This window comes from Serinus canaria, chromosome 19, assembly GCF_022539315.1.
Source record: "Serinus canaria isolate serCan28SL12 chromosome 19, serCan2020, whole genome shotgun sequence".
Taxonomy (NCBI): domain Eukaryota; kingdom Metazoa; phylum Chordata; class Aves; order Passeriformes; family Fringillidae; genus Serinus; species Serinus canaria.
In genome coordinates this window covers 10,724,814-10,737,609 of record NC_066332.1, presented here as the reverse complement: position 1 = coordinate 10,737,609, position 12,796 = coordinate 10,724,814, and the positions used below count along the sequence as shown (strand labels likewise).

Sequence of the window (12,796 nt, the reverse complement as noted above, 5' to 3'; positions counted from 1 at the left end):
TTAAGACAAAACAGTGCAACACCTCAGGCTTTGGGGACCTAATCAACCTTGCTTCCCTCTGCCCTATGGTTTCCCAACAAAGGGCCAGCTAAGCACAGCCTCTCCATGTGCAGAGGCCTGCAGTACCTGCTAGAGGGGTAGTGAAGTGTATCACGGCTGAGTCCTGCTCCTGCCCCTTGGGCACCTCTTCCCAAGGAGTTTTCATGGGCCGGGCCTCCAGCTTGGCCACGTACTGGGTGCTGGGTTGCAGGTTGCGGAAGGTGTACCAGTACACGCCCGGCTTGGTCACATCACACTCCTGCCCATTGAGATACACCCCATGACTGTAGTTGCTGTTGCAGGGAAGCCACGTGACCTCTGCTGACGTGGCCGTGACGCTTCTGATTTTCAGCATCGTTGGTGCCACACCAAAATCCTGCCCCACAAAGAAAGTGCAGCGCAGTTTATCAGAGCTGCCGTGCTCCGTCACCGTCTGCACGGATATGCGGTAAGCCCTGCTGTGTAAATCCAGCTTTTCTATCACTGCTTTGGTCTGAAGGCCACTCTTCACGTTCTGACGTAGCTCTTCATCCACATAGATGTTGTAGCTTTGTATGTCTGGGCAGCCAGCTGGCAAAAGAGGTGGTTCCCAACCTACAACTATGCTTCTGGCAAGCTGCTTGATAAGAGTCAGTTTTCTTGGGTAAGGCACTGCTGTGTGACTAACAGACTCCTCCTGGTCTCCTTCTGCTCTGCTGGCCAATGGACTGATGCTACTCTCTCCAATAGAAAACTCACTCTTATCTCCACTGCTGGTGCTTGTACTGACCAAACTTTTCTCCTGGTATGAGCTATGGGTGAGATCATTCAGCTCCGGTGGCAGAAACATCATGAGGTCATCATCTGAAACTCTCTCAACAAAATTGGAGGGGACCAGCCCTCGCCGGCCATCCATCAGCTCCCCTAAACGAAAAACAGGACACCTGTTACCACTGCTCCTGCCATTGAGCCTTCCAGCTCAGCTGTCAGGACTATGGGACATCTTTGCCAGGGTACAACTGCTCTGCAGTCAAGAGTGGAAAAGATCTGAGGGAGGTTATTCCTGGCAATGTTTCCTGATTTCCTAGGGCTTCCCTTGTTAGGTCCCAAAGGACACAGTGGGGAAACTCACTGCTTCACACATTTCAAAGCCAACTAAGTAAAAAGTTGGGTTGTGTAACTAGCTAAAGGCTTTCTCCTTCTTCATTATCCCATTCTTCCTCATCACAGCTCTTTCACTAACTTTTTTAGCCTTCCCAAACTATGCAGTTGGATGATTTTATGTCTTCTCCCAGCCATACAGATTTGGGGTTTGCAGTACTTCCTCAAGAAAGTCCACCTTCCCAGCTCTGTACTTAGCTCTGGCCTTCCTTTCAGCTCCCTTCTTTCTTAAGTTAACTCCTGTACTAAAGGTGCCCCAAAAAGACTTGTGGGGACAACAGATAAACAGCACTTGGTCTGTGCAGACCCATCAAACCATAGATGAGCAGCACACAGGGACTGCTCTGCCTTCTCCCTTCCAAACTCTACCTACAGCAAATCAACTGAAAGCAGGGAAAGCAGAAAAGGTTAGTAAAGAATAATCATTTAAACAATAAACAACAAATAAATGATAAGCTTGAGGAAAGAAGAAAAGAAAGAAGAAAGAAAGAAAGAAAAGAAAGAAAAGAAGAAAAGAAAGAAAGAAAGAAAGAAAGAAAAGAAAGAAAAGAAAGAAAAAAAGAACAGAAAGAAAGAAACAGAAAGAAAGAAAGAAAGAAACAAAGAAAGAAAGAAAGAAAGACATAAGCACTAACAACTACCAGACACGAAAGAAAGAACGAAACCAAATAAAGAACAGAAAAACAGCAAATCACAAACAGAAACCACGACAATACAACATCCAAGAAAGCATAAACGAACGCAAAAAGAAAGAAAAATGAAGCAGAGCAGTCACAGAGCAAGCAGTGCAACACACATGCATTTGTATCAGCTCTTGTGAACCACCTCAGGAAATCAGGAATTTATCACCCCTTAAGCAAGTGGCTCCACAAAAAAACCTCAGCACAAACTTACAGCCCAAATGGTTTCAATTCCATCCACCTTTTAGTCAACCAGGATCATGTTTGCAAAGGAACCAAAACAGCAACACTGTGTAACACCAGCAAGGGTCACAATTGTAGTCTGGGTTGATTATTGCGTCTCCTCTTTTCCAAAAGAGCATGAGGCAATGGAGCCCATCACCTGCTGCAGTCCCTGGCTCACTATAGGCACCGGAAAGAGGGAAACAGCCCATTGGCAAGAGGGGCTGAACATGTTCCTCTCCATGGTGAGGGAGGAACCATGTGGGAGTTGAAACCATTGGGGATGAAACCTGGAACTTGCTGAAAGTAGTGGCAAAATTTCCACTGAAATCACTATACAAGGATTTCATAGCTTAGACTTAATTTATTCATAACATAAATAAAGCAGTTTCCTACAGGATCTGCTCATCCATCTAACAAACTAACTTTGGGCAGAAACCCTTTACCTTGAGGTTTCAAGATTTGCTAAATTTCTCTCTCATTTTCTGGAGAAAATTTTTTCACAGCAGTTCAGTCACAATTCATTTTACTAAAACACACCTTCAAAGAAGCCATCTTCATCCATATCTCCATAGATGTAAATATATTCTCCAGCAGTCAGCGGAAGCTCTGCCTCTGGATTTTCATTAGGTCCATCAAAAGGATTGTAGCTGAAATATTTACAATTGGAAGACTTAATCTGCATAGGAACCTTCCCAGCAACGCATTGCAGCTGTGATGCTGATAAGCTTTCAATTCACTGGGAATGCATCCACTTTGGCAAGCAGCAAATTCCACAAAGGTTTACATGTAAACTGTAGTTTACATATAAAAATATTTAATAGCAGATAATTTCTGAGGAGCAGAACACATGTCTTGTGAAATCCAAAGGAACAGGGATATAAGGATGCTGAAGGGACTGAAGCATCTTTCTGAGGATAGGCTGAGGGAGCTGGGCCTATTCAGCCTGAAGAAAACTCAACAGAAAGGGGTTTTTATCAATGCACAGGTATATTTAGGGTGAGTGTCAAGAGGAGGGGGCCAGATGCTTTCCACTGGTGCCCAGCAACAGGACAAGGGGCAGTGGGCACAAACAAGCAGGAAATTCTACCAGAACATGAGGAAAAACTTCTTTGAGGTTGAGCAAACACTGGAAAAGGCTGCACAGAGAGGTTGTGGTGTCTTCCTGCTCTAACGCCGCATTTTAAACAGCACTCCAAAAACTGCACCAGCAAGAAAATTAGACATACACTGGGGATATGGCTTGGACTCCAGGCAGTTCTAACCTGCCTACCCAGGGATACTCAAACTAATCAGAGGGTCTCATTTCAGAGGAAAATGCCTCATGAAAAACTTTTATCTTTACTACTGGTAATTCCTGCTCTTTACCCCTTAAAAGGGATTTCATCATGCTTAAGCAATGTTTACCTCTCTGTGATCTGACTGAGACCCTATGGGCCCAAGACTGACATGAAGACACGGACCACGTCTGATGTGCTCCTCACAAGCACAGAATCATCCCCATTCTCTTCCTCCTAATGGAAAAGCTGAAGAATACACTGAACTGTAGCAACTTGGGCCCAACCATGATGGCTCAGTGAATGCCAACAATTATCAAAACATCTGGCTTTTTTTTTTTTCCCTTTAAGAATTACAGCCAGAAGCATTTTGGCCAAAAATTACTGGAATTCTAAGCTGAAATTTTCTTAATTGCTGGAATAAGATTTCTTTGGGAAAATTTCTTACTGTTCTGAAAAAACCAGACAATTCAATGAATATGTCAGGTTGAAGTAATTTTCAACAGAGACCAATATTTAAAGTTTCACACAGTGCTGTTCACTGAACAGCTACTGAGTTTAATGTGCTTTTGTTGAGCCAAGTCTGGATTGTGCAGGAAGTAACAGGTCTCAAATCATGGAACGGTTTGAGTTGGAAGGCACCCTAAAGCTCACCTCATTCCACTCCCTGCCATGGACAGGGACACATTCCACTGTCCCAGGCGGCTCCAGGGATCCAGGGGCAGCCACCGCTGCTCTGAGCATCCTGTGCCAGGGCCTGCCCACCCTGCCAGGGAACAATTTCTAATTTCCCATCCATCCCTGTCCTCTGGCAGTGGGAAGCCATTCCTTTGTCCTGTTATTCCAGGTATTTGTCCCCTGTCTCTCTCCAGCTCCCATGGAGCCCCTTTAGGCACTGGAAAGAGCTTTAAGGTCCCTCTAGGGCCTTCTCTTCAGGCTAGACACTCCCAGCTTTCCCAGTGTGAAAATCCCATGGAGAAACAAGATAAAAGGTCTAACCTATTATTATCCACTCCTAACAGTGGTGAATCCTAGAGAAGATTGTGAAGCAGAGAACTGTGGATAACGTGTGTAACTTCGCAGAGCACAAGCAATGAGCACTCAGTACCTGTATCGAGCTAAGAACACCTGGAGCTTTGCAGGGCCTTGGCTGCCTGGCTCTGGCATGAGAGAGATGCTGTCAACATCCAGTTCTTCCATTTCACTCGCAGTGTCCACCTAAAAATGTTAAAGATAAGGAGTAAAGGAATACTCAGAGTGTTTATACATAGTGAAAGTCTGAGTTTGTACATAGACATCCTCTAAACTCGTGGCTGGTGTCAGTCTGGCTCCTGGGCTAAGGACCATCTCTAAGAATGACTTTTTAGGTGAGGAAGTAGTAATAAGAGGTCCCAAGTTGGAGCTTCAGAGCTTCCAGTTAAACATCAGCAAAAACTCCTTGCCCAAGAGGGTGATACAGCCTCAGAAACAGTTCCCAGAGCCGGGGGGCATCTCCATTCTTGAAGAACCTGTAGCCTGAGCTCAGCAGAGCCACGGCCACACTGATCTAAAGCTGGTGACAGTCCCACTGGAGCAGGAGATTTGGTTAGAGGATCTGGAAACCTCTTCCACACAACACATCCATAATTTAGTATGTTGGTTTCTTGCTACTTCTAAATGGTAGCTGTGCCTGTATGCAACAGAAATGTCAACCTGAACAAAGGAGCTCTGTTGGATATTGGGGTCTTTAACTGCTTCTGTCCCCACCAACATCTGCAAATTTTCTGTAGGATGTCTATGTACTTTAGACAGAGCTTTGATTAGAACTTTTGGTTTTAGCTGGCTCTGCTAACAGCACATGCTGAATAAAAGTCAGGGTAGGAAGCTCAGTTCCTGTTACAACCTCTCCCTATCTAGCCAGCAGCTCCTTCTGCACTTCCTAAGCTGAAGGCTGCACCTTCAGGGCATTTGGTGCCTACTGGCAAAGCACCTTTGAGAAATTTCTCTCAGCTGTTTTGATCCTGGCGAAATGCTGGGATTTTACATCCAGTGGCAATGGGTTATGTAATGCAATCCTTCTTCTTGAGGCAATGCACTCCCTGGGGTTGTCTGAACTTGTGCCAATGAACCAATTCAAGCTGCCTTTTTAAAGCAGACCTCAAGGCAAACGTATTTTTGATGAAGACCTATTGCAGGCACCAGAACACAAAGTATTTTTTTAATACATGAAGAGCCAATCTCAGGAAGAGTTCAGAGCATTTTTCAAGGTACTGTATTCCTTGTAATGCAATCGTACCCCATGTTCTTGGAGAACAAAAATCTGTAACATCCAAACGAAGGGGCTTAGCCTGGAATGTTCCCACAGTTATGTGCTGCGGAAACCAAACACTCCAGGCACTGTCTCTTTCCAAGGGTCCCACACTGATCTCTGCAGGCATCTATCTCTCCAGAGGGGCAGGGTGGCTTCCAAGCTTTTTCTTGAACTAAAAAGCAGGCTTTTTTCCTGCTATAGAATTGCTAACAGTTCCATACCTGTTCCCCCTCAGGTGTGACCTTCACTTTGTCTCTGAACATGGCACTTCCCTGAGCTCTTACACAGTGGGAGGCTCTGCCTGGCACTGAAGCAGCCCTTTGTTGTGGCTGTCCTGACCTGGGCACCTCAGTACTTCAGTAGCTTTAGTGTTCAGGAAACCCCAAAAGAGCAAAAGGTGTCCCTCAGGCCACCGCACCCAGCCCTGCTCACAGTACTCTGCCCTAAAGTCTGTCCCCTCCAGAGATGCATAGGAGAGAGCATCACCCCTGCTCAAGTGAACCCCACACCACCACAAAAGGGTTCCTGGGGAGAAGAAGCAAAAACATAGAGGAGATCTTGGTGACACAAACATGCAAAGCCTGTTAGCTCCATCCCTCTTAGCACAAACTTGGCAACTTTTCATGGTTTCTTCACCAAGTAATATCTTAGTAACTAAAAACACCACACAAGAAGTTTGAGTTCCTCATTCACAGCTCAAGGCAAAAAATAGTCTGGACACAGTTTTTCCCCATGCTAAAAATTCTAGTTTGTAGCCTTTATGTGTCTTAGTGGCAGCTGAGATGCCACAAGGAAGCTTAGCAAGAGCTACCTCACACATCCCATCCCACTCCTCCAAGCCCCCAGGCACTGCCTACCCAGTTGTTTCCTTCATGGAACACAGCAATATATTTAAATGAGCATTACAGACACGGCATCCAAAGGAATTTCAGTATTTTCCTATGGTTTTTCTCTTGTTTATTCCATTTTCTTCAGGCAGCCAGAAGGGAACAAATGCAATTTTACTGGTGCTCTCAGCAATGCATTTGTTCCCCTCTGGCTGGAAAGCACAGGCAGCAGAGGAGATTCCCATACTGACCTCTGGAGTTGGGCAGGATTTTGGGCTGTTCTGCATGGATTCAGATTTTGAAGAGCTGGACTGAGACTCCCCTTTCTTGGATTGTTTCTGAGCACTGGTGGGAGAAGCTGGGGAGCCCACGGTGGTGTTTGGCCCTCGCTGCAACAGCTCCAGCTCATCACTCCCTTCATTGTGAACCTTCTTAGTGCTCTGATGGGGGAGCAACCCAGGAACAGCTGACTCTGCAATAAAATCAGCTGTCCATTAATTACAGCCACAGGCAGGATACAGGATCAGCAACGAGCATCCCAGGGGGCAGCCCAAGTCTCTACAAATGAGCCTCGTTCAACAGACTGGACACCTGAGCTCTCCCGGGCCACAGACATGACAACTTCTCTATACAAAATGAACCAAAAGTATTTACAATAGGGACAGAGATGCCAAAATTACACTAAACATTTGCATTAACTCCTTTAGCTCTTTTCATTAAAATAAATATCAACCCATTTGTCAGAGCCCTCTCAGGCACGTCCAGCAATTACCCTTCTCCCAGCGGGGCTGCGCGGCAGAGCTGCACAGAGCAAGGGGCAGCTCTGAAGTCACCAGAGTGGAGGTGAGAAGGTCGATTTTTCCTGTTTGAAGCCGGAATTGTTGGAGTTCCTGTGACAGGAGGCTGAATTGCTCTGTTTGACTGCGACACTGGTCTTCCAGATCCTTCACCCGGGCCTGCCAGGAGAGAATAAGGTTAGGAACAAACCCCTGACAAAAAACTGTGGTTCCAAACAGGATTTGCCTTTGCTGCATCTTTTTCCAGACTCCAAGGAGCTAAAGCATGCTTTTAAATGCCCTGCCTAGGAACAGTCATTGGAAACTGGCAGTCTCACACCTCTACTTATCTTAGAAAAGCTGAGGCTCATCATCTCTGAGGATGCTGACTACAAACTCCATTAGGACTTATCCTTAAAATTCTGGGTTTGAACTTCAATATCCTCTCTCAGCCCTGCACAAGACCAGATGAGATAGGTTAGAGATAAGTAAGCCTTAAAAAGATTCAAAAGGCTTTGCATGGTTTTTGGAGCATTAAAATCATGTCTTCAAAAGGAATTGCTCTCCCAATTTTGTCCATCACTCCAGAGGCCCCAGAAAGCTCCCAAAATCCTAATCTGAACTCCCACTATTCCAGGCAGGACTGCCAACTGTCCCTCTGGCACTGGGAAGGGCAAGAGAGCACATGGGCCCATGTTGCAGAACTCTCCCTTGACATGGGAAGCACACACACTTTTCCTCCTGGTCCTACAGGGATGATTTACTCCAGGCAAATGCACGCTGAGGACAAGAAAGCAACAAGTCAGCAAGATGAGGTGCAAAAGAGCCTTGGGAAACACTATGAAACGGGAAGGACACATTCCTGCCAGAGAACCATTTGTATTTTCCCATTTTCTATTTTTACCATCTCTAAAACTTCCCCTTACAAAACACTGCTGATTCCTGGCTGTCTTTACACATCCCCACATTCCCCCAGGTTGTAGGCAGATCAATTCCCAGGTGATTGCAACTGCTCCTTTCCCTCCTCACTGTTTCTTGTAGGTAAGATGCACCAAAACAGATGACTGCACTGCACTCTTCAAAATTTTCCATTTTATCAAATGTATTTGAAGTGTTTTTTCTCCTTCCAACTCAAAAAATAATTGATGCCTTGAAATATTATGTGAGACAGAAAGCGCAAAATTTTAGGCAGCTCTAAAAATAGCATTTCTGACCTGGAAAAAGCTCTCTCTGTGGTCTCAGAGTAACACAAAACCTTTGCAGATGCTCCTTAAGGGTTTAGGAGGGTCATGCATTTTTATTTGACTGTGACGTATCTGTTTTAGGCATTTCAGTTTATTACTTGTTCCCTCCACAAGTCCAAAGGTGCTCTCATGCTATAAGGAAAGCCTGGTAAAGTCTCTCAAGTTTGGCAAGAGCTATCTCTGAACTGAATTCAGATGCCAGGACCAACTTCCAGAAGTGTCTGTGTTATCCACTTGCTCAGAGTCAACTCCTTGTTTACTAAGCCATGGTGCACAGGATTCCTCTGCCAATATGAGTGTCTGAATTTACTTACAGTTTGGATTTTTCCCATAAAGACTTCTCCCCTACAACATTACATCTCAACAGAGAAAAGAAACCGTCAACAGTAAGAACAGTTGCACTGGATCAAAGGAGGGCATCCTCAAGTCCAACATCCATCCCTGATCCCACCTTGGGACAGAGGCTACAACAACAGACAGGTTCAGAATGACTGCAGGACCAGAGGGGGATTTCCTGTCTTCTCTGGAGACATGAGCCAGCAGATGCATCTGGATATTGTGTTTAATAGCATCATAATAGTACCTTGTCCTGTAAATTCATAAACCACAGTTTAAATCCATTTATACTGGTGGCCAAGCCAATACCCAGATAATTCACAGTTTAATGCTAAGACACCTAATTAGTCAAATGTCTTTTCAATCTATTATTTCAAACAACATGCAAACATGCCTTAAGTACTACTGCCACATCAGACACAAGGTGTACTTCTAGCAGCTACTTTGTAGGGGACTGCAGACAGCTGGGAAGCAGCAGGTTTCCAGGGCAGTGCTGGGAGACAGGAGGATAAGGAAGATGAGGCCCAAGGATGTGGCCAGAAGGTTCAGGGAACCAGCAGGAATCAAGCTCCAGACACAGAGAAGACTTCTGTGTCTGTGCCCAACCCAAAATGGGGAGAAAGAAGAGTCTCCCACAACAGGGACTGGACTTCCAGAAGAGGCTGCAAGAGCAGGAGCAGAGTTTGGTGGGGTCAGTTTAACCACCAACTCGGGATTCTCCACCAACTGATTCTCCACTCCCAACCACCACCACTTCAGTCTCATTCTCTAAGACACTCTCATTCATGGCTGGTCTTATCCAGTTCTCCAGCTCATGCTTTCTTTTCAGATGTCTCTTGCTCCCCATCTCCATATCTTCTGCTATGTACTTTTCAGATCAGAGAATCCCCATTTTGCTAGAAGGGAATTCCAGCAAAATTCAGTTGTGCAGTCCAAGCTCTTGCTAAAAGCAGGGCTGATGCCAAAAGAATTAAAGGAACATCCACAACTCCACATCACTGTGGGTGCAACTTCTACAGGATGTGAGCATACCCCAATAAAGTCCTTTCCTGAGAATTCCTACCACTTTGCTGCTTTGTTGACCAACTTGTGGCTGGCATTTTTTTAAAAAAATCTCCTACCTCCAACCCTGCACCTCCTGTGCCAGCAGGGAACTTTGAGCCCACCACTGGGCATGTTTAGTCTCTGCTCTCTCTCCTCCACGTGCCTTTGCACAGTCAATGTCATCTGCATTTTATCTTCCCATTCCTCCAGAGATTTCTGCCAGATTGGAAGGTTTTAAAGAAGTTTTCTATCAGCTACAAACCCTAGCACTTCTACACTAGCCTTCTTTCCAAACCACCTGTGAACATGCCAGCTAGCAAAGCTCCCAAGCTGGAACTTCATTAGTACCACTTCTTCTGGGAAAACTATTACCCACAATCTCTGCTTCCCATCTTCCACTCAATTACAAAAGCCAGCAGGACCCATCTTCTTCATGACAGTCATTTGCAATGTTGTCATTACTGCTTTTGGAGTTTGAAGGAAACACTTCACTCTTGGACTGCAAAGACAGTTAAACATGGAGAAGGAGCACAGTTGGACAATTCTAAAAATCTGGAAGTGCCAAAAAAAGTAAGCTCCTAATTCTAATTGGTCAAGAAAGCAAGGCACTTAAAGAGAAACGCAGCTGCTCCATCAAACTCATAGTGCGAGCTCCTTTAATTACACTATTTCTTGGCAGTAACACTCTTGCAATCTTTTCCAAAGTATAGTTAAAACAAGAATACCAAGCAACTGTCCAAGTCAGAACAGAGGGAAAAACGTTCTGTTTGACATCATTAGAGCAGTACCTGCATGCAATCCAAAGTACTCTGGGAGCAAGAAGGAAAGCAAAAAGAGATATCAAACCACATCAGCAGTTACACTACAACACTCTGATGAAGATAATCCAACACTCAGTCTGAATGAAACTGTTTTCTCACCAAATTACAGTGTCTGCCTTGTTTCATACTGAGATTCCCACCTCATTCCCAGAAGCATCTGCTTGCCAAACAAAAGCTAAATCCTACACACCAAATGCATGAATAAGATAACCAGGCACTTTTTGAGGGCCTCCAAATCCCAGTGTGCTTCGAGATAAATGACAATATACTTAGAGTGGCTGCTAAATTTCAAGCCCCCTTTTCCCAGCACATTGCACTCAAAAATGAATGGAATGGATATTTTGTGCTCAGATCTTTCCCCAGGTCTGAGATCATGGAGTACTGTGAATCAAAGCACAGCTCAGAGCCCGGCTGTGACAGGCTGACTGCCTGCTCAGTCCTGCATCCTGCTCCTAGGTCAGGGAAAGCAAGCAGAGTTGAGCTCTGGTCCGCTCATTTCACAACAAAACCGGATTCCTGGAAGGAGGCTGTCTCCTTTTGTATCTGTGTAGTGCCAAAGGCAGTTGAAATACTTTCTCATGTACTTTGAAACCACTGAACTCCCTCATTCCCATGACCTTAACCCTCAAGCTTTTCTTCCTAAGCTGAGAGGGTGCTTCTCTTCATGGCATTTCTGCACACACCCCACTGCATACTCTCCTCACTCCTGTCACTGCCTTATCTCAGAACCAAAGAACACTGAAGGCTGAAGGAGATCACCTGAAGCACTGGGATCACCTGATCCAAGCCCTCAGCTCAGAGCAGGGTTGGCTGCTGAGAGCTCTGTCCAATTCTGAACATCTCCACGGAGAGAAACTCCCCTTATGACAATCATGAGACAGAATTCTTCAAACAGGGAAATGGACTACACTCATTCTTCACTTCTATCACATCAAAAAGCAATTCAAGCACCTGTGAAAATGACAATACATAGCAAAGGCATCTCAAACCCCCTAATTATGCCATACACTGATGTTCTGGAAAGACCATGATTATAGTTAAGTAATTTAAAAGACTGTTGTTCTGCATTAAACTGGCTTTTAATGACAGTTCCTCTTCCTTTGCTCTACTTTATAAAATTCAGGGTCAGGTTGAATCAGGCTCTGAGAAACCTCGTCTAGTTGAAGGTGTCCCTGCCTATAGCAGGAGGTAGAACCGGATGAACTTCAAGGTCCCTTCCAACCCAAACCATTTGATGATTCTGTGATCTCGGTACCAGTAACATGAAAGCAAGAATATTTAACTGGTAAGGCCCTTGCAGAAGAACATTACCTTCAAACAGAGAACAAGAGGACCGTCTCTTTCTTCCTTTGCACAGAGAGATGTCTGGGTTAAACCTAAGTAGCTTCTCCAACCCTTCATTAAGTTAGTTGCGAAAAGATTTGGCAAACATCATAGAATCATCAAATCCCAGAACAGCTTGGACTGGAAGGGACCTTAAAGCTCATCTTATTCCATGGGCAGGGACACTTTCCACTATACCAGGCTGCTCCAATGGCCTTACAATAGAACCATAGCAACCCTCCCTCCCTCTAAAAGCTGCTCAGAACCCAGTTAAACACCAGGTCATGTAGAGCAGCACCTGTATCAGCTGATCCCATCTTTGCAGCCAAATGCAGAGGTCCCCAAAGGGGTGTGGCAAGGGCACAAGATATAATGTCACATCCTCCATTACTCACCCAACCTACAATATTTCAATCCTGTTCAGCAGGAGCCCGGCACTCTTGGGCTCTATTGGCCAGGCCCCATCCAAAGCCGGTGCTATTTGCAGTCATGGAGCAATCTCCATCAAGGACACTTTCTACCTGCATCAACAGTCCTGGGCTCCCAAACGCCACAGAGCTGCACAGCAGCGGGCACAGGGAGTTCATTCTGACAGCCCTGTTTGTCACCACTGGAGACAGGAGCACGGCCCCAAGAGATCCTACTGTATGAGGGTACAGCAAGACAACCTGCTCATCTCAGATGTTTCAGTGCTCAGAAAACCTCTGAGAGAGCTGAAGATGCTCCCCTTGCCACTACACTCAATTCAACCCTCCAGCAGTCACTAAATTGTCACAT

General features: G+C 45.3%; 1 protein-coding gene across 9 annotated transcripts in view; it reads right to left on the bottom strand.

Annotated features, from left to right (window-relative positions):
• The window catches only part of TSPOAP1 (TSPO associated protein 1), a 67,157-nt gene that overhangs the window by 26,203 nt on the left and 28,158 nt on the right, over positions 1 to 12,796 (bottom strand). For all 9 annotated transcript variants that reach the window (XR_007779137.1, XM_018919264.3, XM_018919269.3 and 6 more), the window contains 5 exons: positions 7,248 to 7,431; positions 6,727 to 6,947; positions 4,467 to 4,576; positions 2,622 to 2,731; positions 127 to 942 (listed from right to left, as the gene is read on the bottom strand). Coding sequence is in view for 8 of the 9 variants with exons in the window: in XM_018919264.3 (XP_018774809.3) it covers positions 127 to 942; positions 2,622 to 2,731; positions 4,467 to 4,576; positions 6,727 to 6,947; positions 7,248 to 7,431 (1,441 nt within the window). In the remaining variant the exon portion in view is untranslated. The remainder of the gene's footprint in view (positions 1 to 126; positions 943 to 2,621; positions 2,732 to 4,466; positions 4,577 to 6,726; positions 6,948 to 7,247; positions 7,432 to 12,796) is intronic.